The sequence below is a fragment of the Gopherus evgoodei genome, chromosome 2 (genome assembly GCF_007399415.2).
Source record: "Gopherus evgoodei ecotype Sinaloan lineage chromosome 2, rGopEvg1_v1.p, whole genome shotgun sequence".
NCBI lineage: Eukaryota > Metazoa > Chordata > Testudines > Testudinidae > Gopherus > Gopherus evgoodei.
Genome location: NC_044323.1, coordinates 268,153,035 through 268,179,865, shown reverse-complemented (window position 1 = coordinate 268,179,865; position 26,831 = coordinate 268,153,035). Strand labels below are relative to the sequence as shown.

Below are 26,831 nucleotides of genomic sequence, written 5' to 3'. Positions count from 1 at the left end.
AGTGGGGAGAGGAGTGAAACCCTTTTGTGAAGGTACTTGGGAAAAAGTCAGGGGAAAACTAGAGCAGTCAGACCAACTAGGTTTTTCAAGAAAGCATTCCAAGTTATTCCCAAACTATTTATGAAAACTGCATTTTAACTACAAGAGCTGTGAACGAGCCCAATGCTTGCCTTTGTGGATTGTTCCACTGTGTTGTAAAATGTATCTGAGGTGGAATTCCATTATTTGTGTGCTACAAGGTGATGAGTATATAATTAGAAGTGACTGGTCAGGAGTTTGTGGAAATTTAAAAAATGGCAAAAGCTGAGCCTACGTGGAGCCTACTGGGCTTTGCTGATTTTTTGAGCCAAGCACCCAAACTGCATCACCAAAATAGAGAATGATCTAAATATAGCAGCAGCAGCAGCAACAAAACAAAAGCACATGAACAAAACACCTGAACACTGAAACATCTCAGTGCATGAACTTAAAACTGACACCTGAACACTGCTGCATGCAGGCAAATTTTAGCTATAGTCCCCCAAATTCTATTGCTTCTATAGACAACCAGTACAGCACCTCCCAGTCTATCCAAAACAATCTGCACCTCAATGCTTCTCATTGCAACATCAGCACAAAACCCCTGGATTTGGCATATTATCTTTCTTATGCCATTTTTGATACCATTTTAAAACCCATAATTTGCAACAGAAATACACAGAAATGTGGTGTTGAATACTGTTTTATGATTCTGTCTAACAGAAACCACTGTTGAAGCCAATACATCTTATTTTGAAAGGGTGCTTATTGAAAGTTTGATTATTTGAGGTTGATAAGGGAGTTTTATGTTAATTAATTTAGAAAAGCGACTAATGTTAATTAAGAATTGCAATAAAACTGTTCTGAGTAATCTATGTTAGTTAATGAAATCCAGTGACAAGGAGACAGTTGGCTGTTTTTAAAGATCCTGGGACTAGCAGATGAAAAAAACCCACCTTGGATACCAAATTTAGTAAGACTGAGAAAAATGAAAGGGGTAAATACTTTTAATTTTCAAACTGAAATGGCCCATGTACATGGCTTTAAAAAAATGCAGGGGATTTTTAGAATATCTTGTACATGCTGATAATGAGAAATAACTGTTCATGGTAACAAGCATAGTTCAGAGCCATATTCTTGAGGAAAAATATATTATTTTATAAAATCTATAATGCCTCATCCTCATTAAAATGTGTGCAATGGGTTCCTTTCTAGAGTCATTCTAAACCTTAATGTAAGGGTAATCTGCAGCTCTGAGTAACAAATGTAGGGGAGAGAGAAGGAATTGTAGTTTAGCTGTCCTGGTCAGGTGACCAGTGAAAATACAAACTTCAAAAAATCTTCTGGTTGTTAGTCACTGGTAATCTTGATAGAGCTGGTAACTATCCCATACAATTACCTATTCTGAAATTGGCAGCCACCATTAACATCTGTAGTAAGAGACACACATTTGGTTTTCAAAGGGAAGAAAGAAAGGCATTCACGTATGCTTATGTATTATCTGCCACTGATCCTTCAACAGTGAGTGGCACTGCACATTTATTTGTACCTTCTCAAGGTTCAAACTACAGTTTAGCAGGAAAATCTTCCTAACTGTAAGAACAGTAGGAAAATTGAACAAAATGCCTAGGGAACACATGGAATCTCCTTTAGTTTAGATTTTAAAAAAGGAGGCTGGATAGCCATTTGTGTTGGATTGTTTAGTCACAACAAATCCTGCATCTTAGCGGGGGGGTTAGACTAGATGACCCCAGCAGTCCCTTGTAACCCTATAATAACTCTTGTAACCCTATAATCTCTGATAATAGGCTAGGATGGTCATTATGAATGGGCCACTAGACCATTTGATTACCTCTTTATCTAGAGTTCTGTCCTTAACTTGATGTAGGCTTGTGGCTTCCATAAAATCAGGTGCTTTTGTCCCTGTGTGGGCCTCATCCAGCTTTTGTTGAAATCTAAGGAAAGATTTATAGTAAAATCTGTATAAGTTAAATTCAGCACTTGTAGAGGCAAAAAGAAGGGGAAAAATTGTCTGGCAGGAGCTATAGCAATAGGAATATGTGCATTCCTTCATCTCACCTGACCTTGACCAGAGTATGTGCTCATAGTCTCTTCCCATTATCAGATGGAAACTTCAGGATAAGGAATTGTGAGATGTTCACTCTTCTGTTCACTTTGGGCAATCATTTCTGTCCTATTAGATCTTTGGCTCTTTTTAAGACTTACAATAATGTGTGTCACTGTCACTATGATTCTGAAAATGTAAATTATTTATTTATAAGAAGAATACATTTTTCATAAGGAATTCTCAGAAAACAATTGGTGTAAGTAGCAAATCATTTTGATGATATTTATAAAATCACCTTAGCAATTAATTTATCATATTTAATTTCTGATCACTTTGTGTAAATTTTAGCTAAAATTAGATATTTGCTGCAGAGGAAATTGTAGACTCACATAGATCATTGTTTAAAAAGAGACGATAACTTTCTTTGCTCTTTTACATGTCTAGGTTTTACATGTGTATTGTATTAATATGTCCCTTTATTTTTCTTAGCCTTATGTGGAGGAGATGTTAGAGGACCTAGTGGAACCATTTTATCCCCTGGTTATCCTGAATTGTACCCAAATTCACTGAATTGTACATGGACTGTGGATGTCACCCATGGAAAAGGTAAGAAATGTAATTGTATACCTCTACCCCTATATAATGTGACCTGATATAACATGAATTTGGATATAACGCGGTAAAGCAGTGCTCCATGGGGGTGGGGCTGCGCACTCCAGAGGATCAAAGCAAGTTCGATATAATGCAGTTTCACCTATAACGCGGTAAGATTTTTTGGCTCCCGAGGACAGCGTTATATCAGAGTAGAGGTGTATTTTTGTTTGTCTTCTTTATTTTAGTTTGCTATTTCATGCCCCATATGCAAAACCAGGTTAGCATTGATGAACTGGGAGATTTACTATAAACATTACTAATTATGATTTATACTGTGGCAGCACTTATATGTCCCAGTCGTGGACAAAGACCCCATTCTGCAAGGCATTGGGCAAATTCAGGACAAAAAGATGGCTCCTGCCCAAAGGACCTTACAATCTAAGTGTAAGACAGGAGACAACAGGTGGATACAGACAGATATTCAAAGGAACATAAGGAAACAATGAGACAATATTTTCAGCATAATAGGTAGCAGCAACAGCACACCATCCATTTAACTGTTGTCAAGTTTTTTTAGGCATTACAGCAAAGGGGAGTTTAAGGGAGGCTTTGAAGGATGTCAATGAGATGGCTTAGCAGATGCTTATGGAGAGATACTTCCAAGCAGGACAGGCAGCATAGAGAAAAGCATCAAGATGCTTGTCTGAAAATTAAACAAGTGGGTGATGAAGGCTGGCATTGTTGACCAGTTGACAGTGACAAATGGTGTCTAAATAGCATATAAGAATTGATAGGTAGGGTAGGGGATACATGATGAAGGGCCTGAAAAGTGTAGTCAAATAGTTTGTTTGATATGATAAGAGAATAGGGAGCCCATGGAGGGATGCAAAAAGAGGGGTGACATGGCACAGCAATGGGTTAGGAAAATGATCTTTGTAGCATTCTGAATGGTTATCAGTGTGAAAAGTTTTTGCATTTGACAAGGCTACAGAAAATGATTGTGCAGTAATTAAGACGCAAGATGGTGAGAGCCTAGAGAGTTTTATTTGGATGGAAGGGGGAAAAAAGGCTTTACAAGTTGTTATACAGAAATGTTATGATCTGAGTAACAGGGAGGATGGTGGTGATACCCACAGTGATCAAAAATGGAAGCAGTGGTGAGGGTTGGGAGAAGATTAAAAGCTCTTTTTTAGCCATATTCATCTTGAGTTAAGGGCTAGACATCCATGAGGAGATGTCAGAGAGACAGGCTGATAATATAGTCTGGACAGAAGGAGACCATCTGGAGTAGAGCAGTAGATCTATGTATCATCATCATTCAGTTGAATTTGTTTTTTCAAAGGAGAGTACCCAGAGATAAGGTGCAGAGAGAAAAGAGAAAAGGACATTTTAAATCTCCACCAAAATTTGGAGAGGGAGTGAGGAAGATCCTTTGAAGGACATTCTGAAGGAGTAGATAGAGAGGTAGCAGGAGAATCAGGAGATGACTGAGTCACAGAAGCCAAAGCAGGGTAAGATTTCAAGAAGAGGTGTTGTTGATGGTCTCAAAGGCTGAAGCTACAGTGTAACATGTATTAGGCATGAAGGAGGTCAACAAGTTTCATTTTTGTCCCATTTTTAACTGGCAACAGTATCTTTTTCTAATTAAATTTTCTATATTGCTTTTATGTTTTTTCTCAGCTGTTGCCAGATTTCTGATTGGTAGCGTAGTGCTGACTATTTGCAGGTCTGGGGCACAGTACGTTAGTATGGTTTAAAAATGCACATCCATACATTAAATAAGAAGGCATTTAAAGCTTCAGATTTCCTTCAGTGTAAATACAAATTTAATTAACACTTCTTCTTCTTTTGGATGCCATTTGGAAAGCAACAGGCTGTGATTGTAATTGAATGTTAAGATTTGAAAGCCCATCTAATATTTCTGGAGTAGCTAGGTGGATCCCCCTTGTACTTCCACATTAAGTGTTAATGGGGCAGTTTTCCGTGATGTGTCATATGGTTTGTATCTCACCACAGTCACAATCTGGTGATTCTTTGATTTTCCATTTGTGGAGGAAATCTACGTATCTTCGATCCATTATCTGCATGCAGATGAGCGAAGTCCACTCCCTGTGCGGAAGGCAGAATCCTGGGACTTGTTTTGTTGGATATTCAGTCAGGTCTTTGTTTGGAGAATCACAAGTGGCCCACAATTCAATCCAGTGAGGGCTGGTGTCCTTTCCATTGCCATGTAGCATTGACATATGGATCCAGAAATGTTTCTTGGATATGGGTCGGAGAGTAGCAGTGAATTCACATCTTGGTGAATGAGATGACAACCTTCATGTGATCTCCCCAGTTACGTGTGAAAGCACAAGGAATGTTATCAAATGGGTGACTGAATGACCTGAAAGGACCTCCCTGTCAGAAAAGCAAGGGCAATAACATTCCATATCAGGGCTAAGCCTTCCTTCCAATAGGTCCATCACTTCCTGGATATGAATATGCAAATCATGAAGCACAGGTTCGACTGCTTAACCAACACAAAGTGCTATGACACTGCAACAATTAATACTTAGCCTGCAAGCATGCAAAAATTATATTAATAAAACATTAAATGTGACCTGCAAATAAAGACATGTATTTTAACTACACTTCTCATCTATGCCCCAGACTATAGGTAGTCTTAAATATACCTTAAATATATTTCTCATGGACCACTATTAAGATCCATATGTATCTAACAAAAACCTAGTAATATTAAATAGTAAAACTTCTAGAAGTAACTGAAAAACAAGCACATAAATTCTTTTGGTAGAAACATGCAAAATGCTTCTGCAAATAACTATTATATGTGTTCAAACAGCTCTTATGTGATAAGGGGAGGGATGTGTATATGATATTTGTTTGTGTTTTTTAAGTTTAAAAAAAGCATGTCGTCTTTTGTATTTTATTTTACTTTATTACAATAACAATATTATTCTTATGTTCTCTGTGAAATGATACTGTCTATGAAATATCAAATTTACCATTAAATTTATGAACTAATGGAAGATTTTTCGTCAAAACAACTAAGTTCATAACACTGAAAGAGAAAGCTTGAGTGTTATATATCTTCTTATCTTATTTATGAAAACAAAACAAATCCCTGCCCAAAACATTTCTTTTAAACTTTTTCTCCCGAGATAGCATAATCTGTCACACAGTGCACATTAAAATGATTAGACCATTTTTCTGCTAAGAACTGAGTTGTGCAACAACAATTGGGATGTACTTTGGTGTTTAGAAATGTCATCACAAACTGGGAAAGCGATAGAAACATCCTCTTGAATTAGACTTTGAGTTCTGGGTTTGAATATAACTGAAAGTGAAAATTAGCTGAAACTGCTGAGCATCCCATTGTTTTGAGACACTGCCATAAATCTCTCCCTGGAATCTATGGTAAAGTATGGACAGGATTTGTATACAAAAAGGCCAGGGTCTTTCATGGTGTGAATTGAGAGAAGAGAGAATAAGTAATTATCCAAAATGGATCTATGTTTTTGTTCATAGTTTCATAGCTATTAACAACAGAAAAGTCCATTAAGATAATTTAGTCTGATTTTATGCGTAATACAGCTAGGAAACCCCACCCAGTAATTTCTGCATCAAGCCCATTACTTCTGTTTGAGATGTAACACATCTTAAAAAGACATCCAGTCTTGCTTTAAAGACTGTACATAATGGAGAATCTGCCACATTTCTAGATCAGTTGTTCCAATGATTAATTACCCTCACTGTTTAAAAATGTGCATATCATTTCTAGTTTGAATTTGTCCAGCTTCAACTTCCAGCCATCAGATCTTTTTAGTGCCACAGCATTCCATGATACAGTCGCTCACCCTCAATGTTTGACTTTGCACATTACTATATTAAAATACATATTATTCATATAAGCCTACCTTACCCGGCGGTCCAGATTGTTCTTTATACTGACCCGTTCCTATTATTATTTACCATTCAAGTTGTTGAGAGAGGGGAGAAATAAATGGTAGTTTATTATTAATAGAAAGAGGGGGATCCTGTGATGTGATCCAGGCATGATTATGGTTAATGGGAGTTGTTATCACCATGCAGCTTTCAGTAAGGATAAAGCAGCTCAAACTCATCACCATGTGGCACCAGAGCCATGACCATTGAACATCACATTATCGTTGGTCAGGCACTCATGATCTAAGGCACCTCTTGCAGCAATAAGTTTAACAGCAGTATCTGAACTAGCTTTTTTGCCACCCCAAGCATGGCAGGGAGGCTGCCTTTGGCGGCTTGCCTGCGGGAGGTGCTGCCGTCCTGCAGCTGCAGCGTACCTGCCAGTGAATTGCCACTTAAACTGCGGTACCGGTGGACCTCCCCCAGGCGTGCTGCCGAAGGCAGCCTGCCTGCTGCCCTCACAGGGACTGGTAGGGTGTCCCTCGTGGCTTGCCGCCCCAGGCACATGCTTGGAGCGCTGGTGCACTCCAGCTGTAAAGAAATGTTTGTAATAAAGTGATCCCAATATATGACTAGGAGAAAGAGACAAAGTAAGTACTGGAGGGCTGTTGTAATGTTGCCTGTGAAAGTATAAGGAAAGTATAAGGAACATTGCCTGTGGCTTTTTGACAGTGGAAAAAGAGATGTTAGCATCTTCCCTTGCCACCAGCTACATGTCATTAGTTGCTCTGTCTCTGCTTTCATTACTGCTGTAATGCTTGCTTCCTCCTCCTTTTCTCCAAGATTGTAGCTATTACACCTTCTTTCCTTGATTTTGGTCTGTCTCTTTCAAATTTAAAGAAAACCATATGAAAATCTGCTTATTTGGCGCTTGTATTCTTTTTCTTTTTCTTTCTTTCGTTCTTTCGTTCTTTCTTTCTTTTTCTTGTTACCATTAACTTATTTCCACAACACCCTCTTCTCTCCAAATATCCCCAAACAGATAGAAAGCATAGAAGTGTCACTACTCCATCCAACAAGACTATAGTACAGTAAAGAAGTAAAAGAACAGCTGCACCATTGGTCGTGATTTTTCCCATTATTGACTAATGATCTATAGTTTTGTTTTTTTCCCCTTTGGGATAGTCCTCCATGTTTCTACAAGATCTACGTCTTCTACCCCTCTGATGACAATTGTCGCTATTCATCATGTAGATATAGATACAACTCAAAATGTGTTACATCTGCACATTACTTGCAATAATTGTATTGCTGGTGCAAAGCAGTCTTGAAGATGGTATAGCTGACCATGGTGATCACCCTAGTGAAGAAGATCTTCCAGTACCATAGAGCAGGCTAAATATAACCTAGGTTTCTGCTGCCTTCAACCCACTCCCATCCTCCCCGCAGCACAGTATCTCAACCAAGGTATTTTGTATTTTTGTGAAATTGGTGAGAAAATGAAATCCAACTGTTGAATTCTACGTAAACATTTTGGACTTTTTCATCAAAATTCAAACATATGACATATTACTTGGTTTTATATTTATATATGTTATAGTTGTTGTTTAACAAACATGTTCAATCTGTATTCTTATAACAAACAAATTCTAGTTAGAACAAATCCAGTCTATAGAACAAATACAAAAATACCATCCAGCTGAAATGAGAATAGATCAAGATATTTACACAATGCTTGGATTCCGATATTAACCTCCATATTTCCAGCTAATGGATTTTTATGGCTCATGTTAAAACAAAACAAACAAACAAAAGGAAATCAAAGCCAAGAGGGAAACGGGCTGGAAGAGAGAAAAAGAGGAGAGCAGATTGGGAGAGAGTGGATCATATATCTCCTGCCTTTCATCCAAATCTCCTGCTGGTACCTTTAGGGGACCAGTTCTCAGAAACTGCCCAAACAGAACTCAAATGTTTCTAATGCTAGCCATCTATTGTAAGTGATCCTTTCCTTCAGAGCTAGGCCTGCCAGTCCATTAGACCAGCCTGTGTGCCTGGGGGGCACTTACTTTGAAATGTAGCAAAATTTGATGTCTCACAAGAAGACATTAGTTGGTTTTAAATAGAAGGAAAAGGCTTGTGTTTCAGTTAATTATCAAAAGCAAATATCCAAATCTGGTAGCTATAATAGAGAAGTTTAAAAAACAAACAAAACAAAACAAAAAAATTCCACCTCAACCAACATGAATGAATGAATGGCTAGATAGATAAATAGATTAGATAACCTAGCAGGTTGAACGTATATATTAGAATATTGGATTAGTTTAATTTTCTGAATCAACATTTGTAATGAAATGCACAGATTTAAGCAGTGATATAATTACATTCATGTTAACACTGTGATACGTAAATATATATTTGTTTCTAACAGGAGTGCAGTTCACCTTTCACACCTTTCATTTGGAAGACCATCACGACTACTTACTAATTACAGAGAATGGCAGTTTCACTCAGCCACTAGCACGCCTGACTGGATCAGAACTTCCTTTGGCAATCAACGCTGGTCTCTATGGAAATTTCAGGGCTCAGTTGCGCTTTATTTCAGATTTTTCAATATCATATGAAGGATTTAACATTACTTTCTCTGGTAAGGGGATGAAATGAGCTATTTGTATAAAGTGAAGAAAATTCAACTTTTTGTGAAAAGAGAGAGGTCCAAAACTAGTCTGAATGAGTAATGTTTTGTAAAATAACACAATTGCTTGTGTTGTACCTTAAGAAATTAAATCCTTATATCTCTGTTGAGGCATTTGTAGTACACATTTTAAGAAGTAAAACAGACAGCAAGCTGTACGGTATGTTACTGAGGGTGGAAAAAAAAATGGAGCAAGCCTAATTTCAAGTACTGATATTCCAAATGAGTCCTTTAGCAAATTGATCATGATATACAGTTTGTTTTGTGTGTCTGAGACATTTATGGCTTTTATAAGAATGATAATTCATGTTGTGTTAGGCATCTTACAAATGCTATGAACATGTATATTAATCTAATTTTCAAACTGCAACTGAATCACTCACCTATTTAGTGTATGTGCATTCATTTTGTGTATGGTTCTAAAGGCTAAATTGATGGTCAGGTGGAAATGTGTGCAAAATAATAGTGTGTATGGCAAAAATAAGGTGGACAGAGAATAAACAATTGCAGTTCTTGCCACATAGAAGCTGATTTTTTGTTTGCTTGTTTATTTCCAGAATATAATCTTGAACCTTGTGAGGATCCTGGGATTCCACAGTTTGGTAACCGAATAGGATTTAGCTTTGGAGTCGGTGATACTCTGACATTCTCTTGTTCATCTGGATACCGTCTAGAAGGAGCTTTGGAGATTATCTGTCTTGGTGGTGGCCGACGTGTATGGAGTGCACCTCTGCCAAGGTGTGTGGGTACGTGGTCAGCTGCTTTCATTTGCTTGTACGTGTAGTCATTGTCCATGGAGTTGCAGATATATAGCATGGATAAGCATGGTAACACACCTCTTAATTTTCACAGTACTTTTTACATTTTCCATGTTTCTTCCATATTATTTCCTTTTTTCTTTTTTTTTAACTCTGTATTTGAACTGGCATACCAACTGCACAAACAATTCTTGGAGACACTTCCTAGGTAATTACATGTTTAGAAGATAATGCTCCTCTTTTCCATACTGGTGATTAGTGTTAGGTTCAGAAACAGGAATACAAATTTAGGCCAACATTTTTCTAACTTGGATGCCAAACAATAGGCACTTAAATTAATATTTAAGCTTCTAGGTGACATCTGTACAGGAGATGTAGAGTTAATTGTCAATTCATTAGAGTATCTATTGCTCATGTATAGACATTTTTAACTTGCTATATTAATATAAATAAATGAATGACCATCCCTCTAGCTCATTCCTTCCTTGTGGGGTGAATAGCATTGAGTATGTGTGTGGGGGCATGGGAAGGAAAGATCCTTCTTGTATGACAGGTGTAATTTAAGTTTTGTTGTAGCCATGTCAATCCCAGTGTATTAGAGAGATAAGGTGGGAGTGGTAATATCTTTTATTTGATCAGGTTCTATTGGTGAGCAACACAAACTTTCAAGCTTGCAGAAGAACTCTATGTAAGGCCTAAAGTTTATTTCTCTCACCAACAGAAGTTGATACAATATAATATATTAGCTCACCCACCTTGTCTCTCAGGTGGAATTTAAGGCATTGTCCACACTACAAAATTTTGTTGGCAAAGTTATGCCACTTTCATAAAAATGCTTTAATTAAAATAGCTCTTGCATCAACACAGAGAGCAGTGCACTGTGGCCTGGTCTACACTACGCGTTTAAACCGAATTTAGCAGCGTTAAACCAATTGAACCCTGCACCCATCCACACAACGAGGCCCTTTATATTGATATAAAGGGGTCTTTAAACTGGTTTCTGTACTCCTCCCCGACGAGAGGAGTAGCTCTGAAGTCAATATTACCATGTCGGATTAGGGTTAGTGTGGCCGCAAATCGACAGTATTGGCCTCCTGGCGGGATCCCACAGTGCACCATTGTGATCACTCTGGAAAGCGATCTGAACTCGGATGCACTGGCCAGGTAGACAGGAAAAGCCCTGCGAACTTTTGAATTTCATTTCCTGTTTGCCCAGTGTGGAGCTCTGATCAGCACAGGTGGCGATGCAGTCCCAAATCCAAAAAGAGCTCCAGCATGGACCGTACGGGAGATACTGGATCTGATTGCTGTATGGGGAGACAAATCTGTTCTATCAGAGCTCCATTACAGAACACAAAATGGCAAAGCATTTGAAAAACTCTCCAGGCTATGATAGAAAGAGGCCACAGCAGGGACTCAACACAGTGCTGCATGACGAGCGTAATGGAAAGCCAGAGAATCAAATGGACGCTCATGTAGGGAGGGAGGGAGGGAGGGAGGGAGGGGAGACTGAGGACTCCATCTATCCCACAGTCCCTGCAGTCTCCGAAAAGCATTTGCATTCTTGGCCGAGCTCCCAGTGCCTGAAGGGTTAAAAACATTGCCTGGGGTAGTTCAGGGTATATCTCGTCAATTTAACCCCACTTCCCCCCCACCCCCGGTGAAAGAAAAGGGAAAAAAATGGTTTCTTTCCATTTTTCAATGTCACCATATGTCTACTGCATGCTGCTGGTAGACACGGTGCTGCGGCGCTGAACAGCAGCATCCCTCCCCTTCTTTTCCTGATGGCAGACAGTACAAAATAGTGCAAAACCGTCATCATCCCGTGAGTGGTCCTGGCTGGCCTCGGTGAGGTTGGCTTGGGGGGCCTGAGTAAAAATGGGAATGACTCCCGATCATTCCCGGCAGACGGTACAGAACAGCTGGTAACTGTCCTCATTATAGCAATTGGAGGCTGAGCTCTATCAGCCCCCCCCCCCCCGCTTTCAAGTCTAAAGAAAAGATTCTGTACTGCCTGGACTATCATAGCAGCAGAAGGCTTCCTCCCTCTCATTTTATCTCACTTAAAAGTCAGTGTTTCTTATTCCTGTATTCTTTATTACTTCATCACGCAATTGGGGAGACGCTGCCACAGTAGCCCAGGAGGTTTGGGGGAGGAGGGAAGCAACAGGTGGGATTGTTGCAGGAGCAACCCCTAGAATGGCTTGCAGCTCATCATTTCTGTGGGATCTCTGGGGCTCTGACCCGGAGCGGCTGTGCTCTCTGGCTCTCCAGTAGACTTGCCCCATATTCTAGGCAGGACTGACTCTATTTTTAGACAAAACATAAAGAAGGGACTGACCCGGGGAGTCATTTCCATTTTTGTCCATGCGCCCCCAGCAACGACAGTGAGGCCAGCCAGGAGCACCCATGACAGCAGCAGATGATACAAAATGATTGATAACCGTCATCGCCACTTTCCAATTGCAAACGGTACAAAATGATTGATAACCATCATCTCATTGCCAGTTTACAATGGCAGACAGTGCAATACGGATGGTAACCGTTTCTGCTACCTTGCAAAGGCAAATGAATGCTGCTGTGTAGCACTGCAGTACCGCCTCTGTCAGCAGCATCCAGTACACATATGGTGGCAGTGACAAAAGGCAAAACAGGCTCCATGGTTGCCATGCTATGGCATCTGCCAGGGCAATCCAGGGAAAAAGGATGTGAAATGATTGTCTGCCGTTGCTTTCATGGAGGAAGGATTGAGTGCCGACATTTACCCAGAATCACCTGTGACACTGTTTTTGCACCATCATGCATTGGGATCTCAACCCAGAATTCCAATGGGTGGGGGAGACTGTGAGAACCTTGGGATAGCTACGGGATAGCTACCCACAGTGCAACGCTCCAGAAATCAACGCTAGCCTCGGTACGGATGCACACCACTGAATTAATGTGTTTAGTGTGGCTGCGTGCACTCGACTTTATACAATCTGTTTTACAAAACTGGTTTCTGTAAAATCGGAATAATCCCATAGTGTAGACATACCCTGTGGTAGCTATCCACAGGGTGCTTTGGGAAGGGTTTGCAATGCCTCATGGGGCAGGTACAGAGTCACATGATGCAGGTTTCTCAATATCATCATTCCAGGTCCATCCTAGTATATTTTCAGTTTTTTTTTCAACTGAAGTGTGGGAGTGGGAGGGGGCAAGCAGTGTGTCTAGGGTGGGAGAGACAGCAGGCTGATCAACCTATCCTGAGGCAAGGGGAGCCCGGCTCTGCTGCACACAGCACTCTCTCCTGAAGCAGCCTGCTCTGCCTGCCTCCCTGCCTATGGTTCTCCCACAGCCGTCTCAGCTGCCAGGAGCGGCAAACTGATCAGCTCTGTGAGCTCTCTATGCTGAGCAATGTCAAAGCAGCAGTCCCCTCCTCCTCCTTCCCCTTCCCCGCTCCCTGCAGCAGCAGTCTGCGTGCTGCACGCATATTCATGAAGCTGTGTTCCTAATGCAGGGCAGAACAGGAGAATTCCATGCTGATAATTTGCTCGTTTCCCAAATGGAGCAGCATGCTCATCTGTCAGATACTTCTCAGAGCTTTGAAAGAAGAGGGGTGCATGCCTGCAGGGCAGCAGAGAGCAAAACAGTGAGCAGAGCAGATACTGGTGGAAGCCAGTTGTGTCAACAAAACAAACTCTTGTATAAAAGCAGCAAAGTGTCACTGTGTGCTTTGCTGCAAAAAGCTTTATGCCCTCTTGACATGGTTTTATTTTGTCGGCAAAACAACAGAGTTTTACTGCCAAAGGTAGTTTTTTAGTGTGTACACCTCTCCTGTTTTGCTTGCAAAAGGCAGCTTTTGCTGACAAAATTTTGTAGTGTAGACAAGGCCTAAGACTACCCAGACCTACCCTGACAGACCTTTAAAGGCACAATAAATTAGCAGCTTTTGCTTAAAGATAAATATGAAGGAGGAAAAAAAAAAGCCCTACAGTTTAAATTTCCTGAAGTGGATAAAAGAGTGTGTGTGTGTGAGTGAGAGAGAGAGAGAGAGAGAGAGAGAGTGCTGCAGATTAGCTGTGAATTAACTTCTAATCAACCTTTGTGTTTTGTGTGTTTATGAAGCAATAGTCTTCCCTCACAAAATAGGTCTATTTTAATGAATATTTCCTCCCACAGATTCCTCCTTCCATGGATAATGTTGTGTTTAAATTGTTTCCCTTCATTATATTGAAAATAAATTTAAAAAAGATTTTCTGAGAAGTAAATCTTTGATTTTCCCCATTGTTTACCACATTCATCCCAATTAGAAACCAAGGTTATGGTTACTGCTGTTGAGATGTTTCACAGCCTCCACAGAATAACTCTCATCATCTAATGTGTGTTAGCCACCCTGAGGTAATATCAATTACAAAATGAATAAATAATAAAATAAAAAAAATCTATTATCTCATGGTCATTCCTCAAGCAGAAAACATTAAATGTATAAAATAGATTATTCCTTTTAAGTGGTTCAGTCAGTTCTGATAATTAGTAACACATAAATGACATTTTTTTAAATGACATTTAATTAGTTTTGCCTTCCTGACCCATTGGTGCCCTTTGCATTCAGATCTGACACATTTTATCAAGATTATGTCCCTGATTCAAACAGAAATGTAAAAACCCAATTTTTTTTCCATATGCTTCAGTCGTCTTTTTCTTGCCTGATATATGGGTTTAGAATTTGCACCTGTTCTGTAACTTCTAGTTCCTCAGACCTTGGTTATTGGAAATAATATTTTATTGTTTTCTGAAAGGAAGGGGGAATTCATATCAGTGCTTGAGAGAATTGTGTGTGTGTGTGTGTGTGTGTGTGTGTGTGTGTGTGTGTGTGTGTGTGTGTGTGAGAGAGAGAGAGAGAGATTTACTGAACTTGTGCTATATGGTAAAATATGAGTTATCTAGTGAAAGGAGAGAGAGGCTAAAAATTACACCTAGGAAGTTAGGACTGTATAATTGGTTCTAATGTAGACAAAAACTATATGTCTCCTATGTTGCTGACAAAATTTTTTTTGCATATATTATGGAATTTTCCTATCTTGACACCAAACAGCAGCAAGCAACAATAGCACCACCCAGCTGTTGGAGCTAGAGGACTGGTTCCTGGATAAGTGATGCAGTGATGCAGCATTCAGTGTTGTTTATAGGCTAAGAAATATGCATAGATTGCTGGGAGAAGATCATTCTGCAAACCTGGGATAATCAGCAATGGCAAGAAAACTTCTGGGTAGAGAGAGGTTACTTTTTTTTCAAGCTCTGTGCAGAATTGACCTTGGAGCTGCAGTAACAGTATACCAATATGTGGTGCCGCATAGCTATGGAAAAGCAAGTCACCACTGCCATCTGACCATCCTAGAATACATCCAGTCTGTTGCCAACCATTTGGCCTGGAGAGAGCAATTTTTGGGTTCATTCTTATACAGGTCTGCTACGCCACAGATTCTCATGACCCTATGGGTCTCGAACCGGGGTTTGCAGGGTTCCTAGTAAATTGGCACCTCCATGCTCAGCACTCACCCATCAAATGGGGAGACCATGACATCTGAAACAACTTCATGGAGACTTCGCCTGGCCATGTCTGGAGGAAAACTGGGACCTCTGATTGTTCAGGGCTTCCTATTAAACCCAAAGAGAGGCACAGGAAGTTATCCTCTCAACTTACCTCTAAACAGCTGTATCATAACCTAATCCCAGATTTGGACCTTAGCGTCCAAAATATGGGGGTTAGCATGAAAACCTCCAAGCTTAGTTACCAGCTTGGACCTGGTAAAGCTGCCACTACCCAAAAAATTAGAGTGTTTTGGGGCACTCTGGTCCCCCCAAAAACCTTCCCTGGGGACCCCAAGACCCAAATTCCTTGAGTCTCACAACAAAGGGGAATAAACCATTTCCCTTCCCTTCTCCTTTCCAGGTATTTCCTCCCTGGGTTCCTGGAGAGATAAACAGAAGCAAACTCCATGAATCTAAACAGAGGGATTCCACCCTCCCCGTTTCCAGCCTTGGAAAACAGAAGTACCGAGAGCGAATCTCTCTTCCCCCCTCACCCAGAGGGAATGCAAAGTCAGGCTAGTAAATCTAACACACACAGATTTCCCCCTGACTTCTTCCTCCCACCAATTCCCTGGTGAGCACAGACTCAATTCCCTGGAGTTCCCCCCTAAAGAAAAACTCCAACAGGTCTTAAAAAGAAAGCTTTATGTAAAAAGAAAGAAAAATACATAAAAATGGTCTCTCTGTATTAAGGTGACAAATACAGGGTCAATTGCTTAAAAGAAATATGAATAAACAGCCTTATTCAAAAAGAATACAATTCAAAACACTCCAGCAGCTACATACATGTAAATACAAAAAACCAAACCTATCTTTGTACTCACAACTTGGAAACAGAAGATTAGAAAGCAGGAAATAGAGAAATCCTTCCCATAGCCGAGAGGGAGATAGGCAGAAGACCAAAGGACTCACACACAAACTTCCCTCCACCCAGATCTGAAAAAGTCTGGTTTCCTGATTGGTCCTCTGGTCAGGTGTTTCAGGTACTTCTTTCCAGGTGTAAGAGACATTAACCCTTAGCTATCTGTTTATGACAGGCTGTTGCTTGGATACCTCAACCAGCTTTTCAGACTCTAACCCGCCTGATTCCTGGTCACATGACTACAGTCATTTGGCTCCTGCCTGATTGCAGGTAACCTGAACACAATCCTCCAGAATTAGGTTGCTAACCATTCGCCCAGCTGCCTGTGTCCCTGCCCGGATATTGGTAAGGTGCTGTCCCACGGAGTCAGAAAAACTAGGTGTCGCTCAGGCAATTATTGATGGCTTTGCACACATAGGATTCCCAAACTGTATTGGGGAACTGATGGAAACCATATGCCTATCATCACCCCCTCCCCACACAAACAAACACACATCAGGGCACAGAATTTTATTAACTGGAAGCGGTATTTCTCCATGGTGCTCCACGGACTGGTTGACCTCCATATCAGAATCTTTCATAATTCAATTCTATTTAGATTAGTGGAGAAAGAGTGGGGTCTTCAGTACTTCTGAAAGTTAGTCTCTTTATTCCATTGTGGGCCTGCCTGTGATCCATTTGAAAGGTAGATGATGCTGTTTATGAAATAGGCTGGAAGCAGCAGGAGAAAAACAACAACAATGTTCCCACCATTATAAATGCATATTGTGTTCTGCACAATATTTGAGAGCAAGAGAGAAAGTCTTAACAATGGGTGGAACGCTGATGTTCAGAGACGTGTTTCACAGTTCAAGCAGCCAGCAAGTTGTCCCATAGAAAACAGTAAAAAATTAGGAAATATTGTGTGGGACGCATATTGTTCGTATTTTGAGTCTCATGTCTGAACGTATGCAGCTATTAGTCGGTGGAGAGGGTATTGGGATAAATAGATTATGAGTACTAGATATCGTGTATGGATGGTGGAAATGGAATACTCCCTATGTTTTTTTGTGAAACCCTATACATTATCTCAGTATTGTTTAAATTATTTTCTGAGTTAAATACAATAATGTCTCATAATGGATGGATTGTAAATGGGTTTGATTATGAAATAACAATAACAAAACTAACAAAATTTAATTGAACGAGTGGGGAAAAATAATTAAAATAAATTTAACTAAACAATCTATAATCATCAACTATAAGCAAACCCTTAATTAAAGCAACAGTGAAAAACAAACAAACAAAAACCTGAAAGTGCAACAGTATAAACTGTACAAACAAAGCAAGGTTGGGGGTGAAGGGAACATAAAGTCAGTGGTGAGTATATCCCTTCCATCTGCCTCTTCTTGCCTATAAACAAACAGGAAAATAATCTGGTTTTGATGTTCAAGCAGTTAGAAATGTAAAAAGCACATATGCAAAATAGGCAAAATTACATTATAACTTTTTTTTATTAATAAACTAAGGTTTAATTATTTAGACAGGTAAGGGTTAGTTTCCTTTAATATGAGAATGTCTGCTTAATAAAAACTCTGATTTTAAGCACTTGATTGCCAAAGAGCAAACCCTGCCCAGCTTTTCAAGATGCAATTCTTCGAAACCTAGGGACTTGCATTTTCAAAGAAGTCTAACTGAAATTCAGTAGGATTTGGGCATGTAAATTAAGCTTTTTGGAAAATGCAGCCGAGATAGATAAATAACCCTGGTCTAATCTGGTTTGTTTGTATTCTTTTACATATTCTCTATCTTCTTCCTTTGAGCACTTGAAATGATTTCGTGCACCATTAATATCTGTAAAACTGAACCCTATCGAATGCAGAATGCATACTTTAAAAGTTCTGTAATTTTTAACATATGAGATCCATTCTTTTGCTGACAGGTAAGTGAGTAAACTGAAGAAACGCTATATGCAGAAGTTAGAATAGGCAGTAGTCAGGAATGGGAATTACATACTTATATGATTCTGTGAGATAAACAATGCTCTCCCACCAAGCTGAACCCTCTAAGCTACCCTGGTATAGTGCTAGTCCACCAGCTTTATATGGGTAGAGGAAACTCTTATGGCGGGGGAATTCCCCACTGTTCCAGACTTTGCAATGGGAAGTCACATCTTAGAGTTACTTGAATGTGTCATAAAGTAGTGGATAAAGGAGAATCAGTGATGTTTTTATTTAGACTTCCAAAAAGCCTCTGAAAAGGTTGATCACAAGAGGCTACTAAGAAGATAAGTAGTCATGACGTGTGCACTCATCTGGAATAAAATATGAAGTACTGCTCACTCCATCTCCAAATGGAGACTGCTGAACCAGAAAGAGTTTAAAGAAGGGTGATGAGAATGATCAAGGGCATAGAAGAATAGAAGAGCTCTCATACAAAGAGAGATGGGAGATGAATAAGAGGGATCATGAGGTATGTGCTGGCTGCCACTTCCTGCAGCTCCCATTTGCCTGAAATGGCAAATTGTGGCTAATGGGAGCTGCAATCGGCCGAACCTGCGGATGCTGCTGGTAAACAAACCATCCCAGCCCACCAGCGCATTTCTCTGATGGGCCGCGGGCTGAAGGTTGCTGATCTCTGATTTAGAGTATCGTCATTAGGAAAAAGAGGTACCAAATTGTACAAATCAATGAGAATCACCCTTTCCATAGGAGGATAACTAAAAAGTACAAACAGAAAGATTGAAATTGATAATTTATGTCAAATTTTCCTGCTTGCAGATTTAATCATGATTAAAATTGATAATTTAAATCACTTTGAAATTAAAGCAGTAATATACTGTAGGATTCTTATACCTTCCTCTGAAGTATATGCTGTGATATGCTGCGGGGTCCCTGACATACTATGGGGTTCTTATATCTTCCTCTGAAATATCTGGTTCCTATCCACTATTAGAGACAGAATACTGAACTAGTTGGACCTCAAGTTTGATCCTATCTGGCAATTCCTGTTCTTTTGTTCCTTTACACCACTGTAGTGGCCATCATCATTATTAGCTATTGGAAGTATCAGTTCTGAGTAAGAGCTCATCAAGACTTATAATATGATGTCAGGAAGACTATGCTCAGACATTTAGATCTCATAAGAACAGCCATATTGGGTCAGATACAAAGATCTATCTAGCCCAGTACCCTGTCTTCTGTCAGTGGCCAATGCCAGGTTATTCAGAGGGAATGAATAGAAAGAGCAATTTTCAAGTGATCCATTCCCTGTTGTCCACACCCAGCTTCGGGCAGTCAGAAGCTGGGGATGACCAAAGCATGGGGTTTCATCCCTGATCATTTTGGCTAATAGCCATTGATGGACCTATCTTCCATGAACTTATCTAATTTTTTTTTCTGAACCCAAGTCTAATTTTTGCCTTCACAACATCCCTTGGCAATGAGTTCCCCAGGTTGACTATGCCTTGTGTGAAGAAGTAATTTCTTTCGTTTGTTTTAAACTGTCTGCAGGTTTATTTCTTTGGGTGACCCTTTGTTCTTGTGTTATATGAGAGAGTAGATCACACAACCTAATTCACGTTCTCCATACCATTCATGTATAGACCTCTGTTATATCACCCTTTCATCATCTCCAAGTCTTTTTAATCGGTTCTCATTTTGAAGCTGTTCCGTACCCTTAATCATTTTTGTTGCTCTACCTTTTCCAATTCTAATGAGATGAGGTGATCAGAACTGCACTCAATGTTCAAGGTGTGGGCCTACCATGGATTTATATAGTGGCATTATGATATTTACTGTCTTATTATCTATCCCTTTCTTAATGGTTTCTAACATTCTGTTAGCTTTTTTGATTGCCACTGCACATTTAGCAGATGTTTTCAAAGAACTATCCACAGTGACTCCAATATTTCTTTCTTGAGTGCTAACAACTAATTTAGATCTCAGTCTTTTGTATCTATAGTTGAGATTATGTTTTCTAGTATGCATTAATTTGCATTTATCAACATGGAATTTCACCTGCCATTTTGTTGCCCAGTCTAGTGAGATCCCTCTGTAAATCCTCACAATGTGTTCGGACTAAGCTATCTTGAGTAATTGTGTATTGTCTGCAGAATTTGCCACCTCCCTGTTTGCCCCTTTTCCCAGATCATTTATGAATATGTTGAATAGCACTGGCCCCAGTACAGATCTCTGAGAGATACTGCTGTTTACCTCTCTCCATTCTGAAAAGTGACCATTTGTTCCTGCCTTTTGTTTCCTGTCTTTTAACTAGTTAGTGATCCATGAGAGGACCTTCCGTCTTATCCCATGTCTTCTTACTTTGCTAATGAGCCTTTGGTGAAGGAGCCTTTGGTGAAGGCTTTCTGAAAGTACAAGTACAATATATCCACTGGCTCATTCTTGTCCACATGTTTGTTGACCCACACAAAGAACTCAAATAGATTGGCGAACCATGGTTTCCCTTTACAATTTCCAGTGATAATAGCAATACTCGTTGCCTGATGTTTCCCAGAGGGAAAAAGGTAACTCACAGTTAGCAAAAGTGCTTTTTAACTCTCAGTTAACATTAAAATCTCTTGCCATTTTTGAAAAAAAAAAAAAAAAGTGGGAGGGAGTGAAAGTTCATAGATTCCAAGGCCACAAGGAACCATTGTGATCATCTAGTCTGAACTCCTGTATAACACAGACCATAGAACTTTTCCAAAATGATTTCTAGAACAGATCTTTTGAGAAAGAAACATCCAGTCTTGATTTTAAAATTGCCGGTGATGGAAAATCCATCAGAATCCTTGGCAAATTGTTCCAAAGATTATATCTGGAGACATATCATAACTGCTTTTAATCCATTTAGTGTGTACCATGTTACTTTGATATCATTCTTATTTTTCAATCAAAATGTCATACAGTACAAAATAAAACACTTTTTAGAAGTGTAAGTATATTATATCAACACCGTTACCTTTATCCACCAAACTTGTAACCCCATTTAAAAAAAAATCAAGTTAGTTTGATAGGATCTAATCTCCATAAATCCATGTTGCTTGGCATTAATTATATTATCATCATTTAATTCTTTATTAATGAAGTTCTGTATTGGCAACTCTATTATCCTGCTGGGGATTATTGTCAGATTTATAGGCCTATAATTAGTCATGTCATCCCATTTACCCCTTTTAAAATATTGACACAAAATTAACTTTCTTCTAGTCTTCTGAAACTTCCCCAGTGCTCCAAAACTTCTAGAAAATCAGCTTGGTCAGTTCAGTGATCTCTTCAGTTAACTGTTTTAAAATTATTGGATACAAGTTATCTGGACCTGTAGATTTTAAAATGTCTAACTTTAATAGCTGCTGTTTAACATCCTTCTGAGATAGTAGTGGAATGGGAAAAGTGTTATCATCGTATAACTTGGCTGCCTCATCTTCTGTTTTTTCACCAAATGGTGCTGGTTTTTGTTGTTATTGTTGTTTTAATCCAATACATACTTCTTCAGTTGCAGGACTGTGGCTTTTTGTGTATCTAGTAAAGTGTTCTTAAACAATTCTCAATTATCATTCACATTTTTTTTCTGGTTAAATTCTTCTTCCCAGCTGATTTGGCTCAGCTTTATGGAACTGGCCCTTTTAAAGCACGAACACGTGGTATATATGTGTGTGTATGTGTGTGTATGGTCTAGACTTTATTCTGTTTGCACATTTATAAATATGATCAAGTCATGATCACTTTTACCTAAGCCACCATTAATTTTAGTTTTGTGATCAGTTCCCCTTTGTCTCTCAAGACGAGGTCTAATATACATGGGAGGTCAAATCTGCCCATTGGATGCAACTTTTCTTGAGTTGGGAAATTGTCATCTATAGTATTTAGAAAGTACAAGGATGTTCTAGTGCTGGGCGCATGAGACTGCCACCATGGACTCCAGTGGTGCAGTGGGTTAATGACCAGTATTTATAAAGCAGCAGATGGGAGGGTTAGCTCAGTGGTTTGAGCATTGGCCTGCTTCAATCCAGGGTTATGAGTTCAATCCTTGAGGGGGCCACTTAGGGATTTGGGGTAAAAGTCAGTACTTGGTCCTGCTAGTGAAGGGAGGGGCCTGGACTTGATGATCTTTCAAGGTTCCTTCCAGTTATAGGGGATAGGTATATCTCCAATTATTATTTATTTAGCTTTTCTAACCTTAACCTGTTCTTTCACAACTGAGGGCTGTTCACCTCTTCCCCATACTGTGCTGTCCAGTGCAGCAGTCTGGGAGCTGACCTTGCCTGTGAAGACAGAGGCAAAAAAAGCATTGAGTACTTCAGCTTTTTCCACATCATCTGTCACTAGGTTGCCTTCCCCATTTAGTAAGGGTCCCACACTTTCCCTGACCACTTTCTTGTTGCTAACAAACCTGTAGAAACCCTTCTTGTTACCCTTCACATCCCTGGCTATCTACAACTCCAATTGTGCTTTGGTCTTTCTGATTACACTCCCGCATGCTTGAGCAATATTTTTATACTCCTCCCTAGTCATCTGTCCAAGTTTCCAATTCTTGTAACTTCCTTTTTGTGTTTAAGCTCACAGAAGATTTCTCTGTTAAGCCAAGTTGGTTGCCTGCTATATTTGCTCTTCTTTCTGCACATCTGGATGGTTTGTTCCAGTGCTCTCAGTAAAGCTTCTTTGAAATACAGCCAGCTCTCCTGGACTCATTTCCCCCTCATATTAGCATCCCAGAGGATCCCGCCCATCAGTTCCCTAAGTGAGTCAAAGTCTGTTTTTCTGAAGTCCGTAGTCCATATTCTGCTGGTCTCCTTTATTCCTTTTGTCAGGATCCTGAACTCGACCATCTCATGGTTGCTGCTGCCCAGGTTGCCACCCACTTCTACTTCCCCTACCAATTATTCCCTGTTTGTGAGCAGCTTGTCAAGAGGAGCACAGCCCCTAGTTGGTTTCTCCAGCATTTGCACCAGGAAGTTGTCCCCAACACTCTCCAAAAACTTCCTGGATTGTCTGTGCAGTGCTGTATTGCTCTCCCAGCAGATGTCAGAGTGATTGGTGTTCCCTATTAGAACCAGGGCCTGTGATTGGACAACTAACAGAAATTTCCAGAAGAAAGCCTCATCTACCTCATCCTCCTGGTCTGGTGGTCTATAACAGACACCCACCACAACATCACCCCATTGCTCTCACGTCTGAACTTAACTCAAAGACTCTTAGCAGGCTTTTCACCAGTTTCATACTGGAGCTCTGAGCAATCATACTGGTCTCTTTTACATACAGTGCAACTCCTCCACCTTTTCTCCCCTGCATGTTCTTCCTGAACAGTTTATACCCCTCCAGGACAGTGCTCCAGTCATGTGAGTTACTCCACCAAGTCTTTGTTATTCCAATCACATCATAGTTCTTTGTGCCAGGACTTCCAATTCTTCCTGCTGTTTCCCAGGCTTCTTGCATTCATGTACAGGCACCTAAGATAACTAGCCAATTGCACTACTTTCTCAGAATGAATCAGGAGGCCTCCCCTTCTTCCTTCTGATTCATTAGTGGCTAGCTGCTTTCTTCTTTTAACATGGAGTACTGATGTTTCCCAAAACTAGCGGTCTAGTAACTTCTCAGCTTCTCTGATTATCAGTAGCTTCGCTATTTGCCGCTCCTATTCAATTGTCCAGTTCAAGAATCTTTTCCTCCAGCACAGTAACCAACTTCCACTTCATACACAGCAAGTCTCTTCTGACTTCAGGCAAAAAAGAAAACATGGCACAGCCATTTCATCGTGGTCATTCTGGAATCTCAAGTAGAGGTGAACCTTGAAGGAAAGCTTCTCGCATTCCCTCTCTCAACTCCCTTTGAAACACCTCCTGTTAGGTATTTCTGTTTGTGACTAATTTATGTGGGTTGCCACTCTTACTTGGAAATAGAATTATCCCTTTTCATTGGAAGCTGGGCTTTGTAAACCAAGTGTTTTCCTTTATTTTAATGCCTTAACCTGCCCCCCTCCCCTTTGCACCTATTTAAGACATTTACTTTCAGGGAAAGAGGAAATAAGTGAGCGAAGTCAGAAAAAGGAATGAAGAGGTAGAAAATGGCACTTTAATCAGTGTCATGATGTAGGCCCTATCTGACCATCATAGAAGATGCCCACCACTAATTTGTTATGGGTCAGATTTCTTCAACATTTCTTCAGATTAAAAGGTGCATTGCTTATTGAGTGGTAATATCAATATGAATGAGTCTGCTCACAAAGTGTAAGTCACTACTTAGCATGAGAAAGAATGACAAAATATGGTCCTAAATAATTATACATAAATTCCAGCTGTAAACATGTACTTATTTCTTTGGTGGATTAAGAGAGTGTTTAAATTATGCCATTGGTATATACCAGAGTGCATTAATCCAAATATTTTGCTTTCCTCTGAATGGATACTGGGTACAATTCCTATCTCAATTTGTGTAAATGTTTTTTAATATAAATTAGCTAATGCAAATGTGAATATTTGTTAAACTAGTCACAAGTAATTTTGATATGTTAGGAGTTTCAGAAGCCTATTGCAATGTAATCCCTTAGTGTCAGTGTCGCTGTGTGCCCATGGCTAAATGTTTGCACTGTAACCTCTAATGAATGTATAATATACTGTACTCAGGGGCGGTTCCAAGCCCCAACGCGCCAAGCGCATGCTTGGGGTGGCAAGCCACTGGAGGCGCTCTGACGGTCGCCGCGAGGGCGGCAGGCAGGCTGCCTTTGGCTTGCCTGCAGAGGGTCTGCAGCTTTGGAGGACCTCCCGCAGGCACGCCTGCCTGCCGTGCTTGGGGTGGTAAAATGCTTAGAGCCGCCCCTGGCTGTACCATAAACATTTCCTTTTCTTGAATGTCTGATGAAAGTGTGGACATAAAGGGTTAAACATTTAAATGGATAATGAAGTTATCTACAATTACACTAGACAGTGCTAATAATACTTGCAGCTTCTTCTACTAATAACAACAATGGAAAGTTAGGCCCTCAGGACCAGGGAGTAAGCTAATCAGTGACGAATAGATGTTGGTATATCAGGGTCACATACTCTCCCTTTCTGCATATGGTGCAGCTGGGGGTTCCGTCCATTCTGGCTGGCAGCCAGCTGAGCGGGGCCAGTGGATGGAACCCCAGACTGGCGGCGGGCTGAGCGGCTGAGCCGGCTGACAGTCTGGAGTTCCAGCCGCCAGCTCCTGCCAGCCAGGGTCCTGGCCGTTGGCCCCGCTCAGCCTGCTGCCGGCCTAGGATTCCGTTCACCCAGGTAGGCAGTGGGCTGAGCGGGGACAGTGGCTGGGACCCCAGTTGGCAGAAGCTTGCCAGTAAAAATCGGCTCGTGTGCTGCCTTTGCAGGCATGCCATAGGTTGCCAACCCCTGGCTTAAATCCATCCGTCAGGACAATATCTCCCTGAGGTCCCAGCTTTACAGATCAGAGTCTGTAACAGGTGTGCAACTTCTCAAATACATCCAGTATTAGCTGCTGCTGGAGTGAGGATATTGTCCCAGATAGACCCTGATCCAGTATATCAACTCATTTTCTATGTAACCTCTGTGCAAAGCTCCAGTGAATGGGCTTTGCATAAAGGATCTGAAGGGGTTGTGAGGTGCTGAGGGAAAAGAAACTTCTGCCTTCAAATCAGTACTTAAGTGCAGAGCAGCTGTGTAACCATTGCAGTTAAATTAATACAGATTATGGGAGCTTTAGTAACAGATAAGTCTCCTGTATATTTACTGTATTGTTGCAGATCCATTAGGCACTCCTGTACTTCCTCCAGTGCATCAGCAAACACCTCCAAATGGAGTGTCACTACTTGTCCATGTGTATGCACGACTCAGAGGGTGGGGGCAGTGGTGACTGGATGTGTATCATGTCTGAATTTGGTTCCTTTTGTTTATTCTTAATGTGATTTATATTAGTGACTATCCCCTTGTTCTTGTATTATGAGAAAGGGTAGATGGGAATTATCAATTTAACTTCTATTTGCTATTCATTTGTGTATGCCTCTACTATTCTTCTTTGAACTAAGTGTTCCTGATATGAATCTCTTCATATTTGGAAGTTTTTCTATGCCTCTGAATTTTTTTGTAGTCCATCTCTGAATCCCTTCTTTGTCCACTATTTGTCTTATGAAACAGGGAGACCGGAACTGAATATATTGCAGGTGAAGGCATCCCATCAGCTTACACAGCAGTGTTAAAACATAATCAACATTATCTTCCATCCCATTTCTTATGAATCTTAATATTTTGTGCACTTCTTTAGTCTACTGCTCTGGATTGAGCATAGAGAGCTCCCTAAATTGTATCTAGTGTCTTTTCTTGGGTGAATACAGTTAATTTTAAACCAATCTATGTGTATTGTGATTCCTTAATATTATTCCTTCCATTGCACATTACCTTGCATTTCTTAA

At 40.2% G+C, this 26,831-nt stretch overlaps 1 protein-coding gene across 5 annotated transcripts in view; it reads left to right on the top strand.

Annotated features, from left to right (window-relative positions):
- Nucleotides 1–26,831, top strand: part of CSMD3 (CUB and Sushi multiple domains 3) — a 1,232,975-nt gene that overhangs the window by 763,000 nt on the left and 443,144 nt on the right. For all 5 annotated transcript variants that reach the window (XM_030553724.1, XM_030553722.1, XM_030553725.1 and 2 more), the window contains 3 exons: nt 2,576–2,692; nt 8,997–9,212; nt 9,818–10,006. In XM_030553724.1, coding sequence (XP_030409584.1) covers nt 2,576–2,692; nt 8,997–9,212; nt 9,818–10,006 — 522 coding nt within the window. The remainder of the gene's footprint in view (nt 1–2,575; nt 2,693–8,996; nt 9,213–9,817; nt 10,007–26,831) is intronic.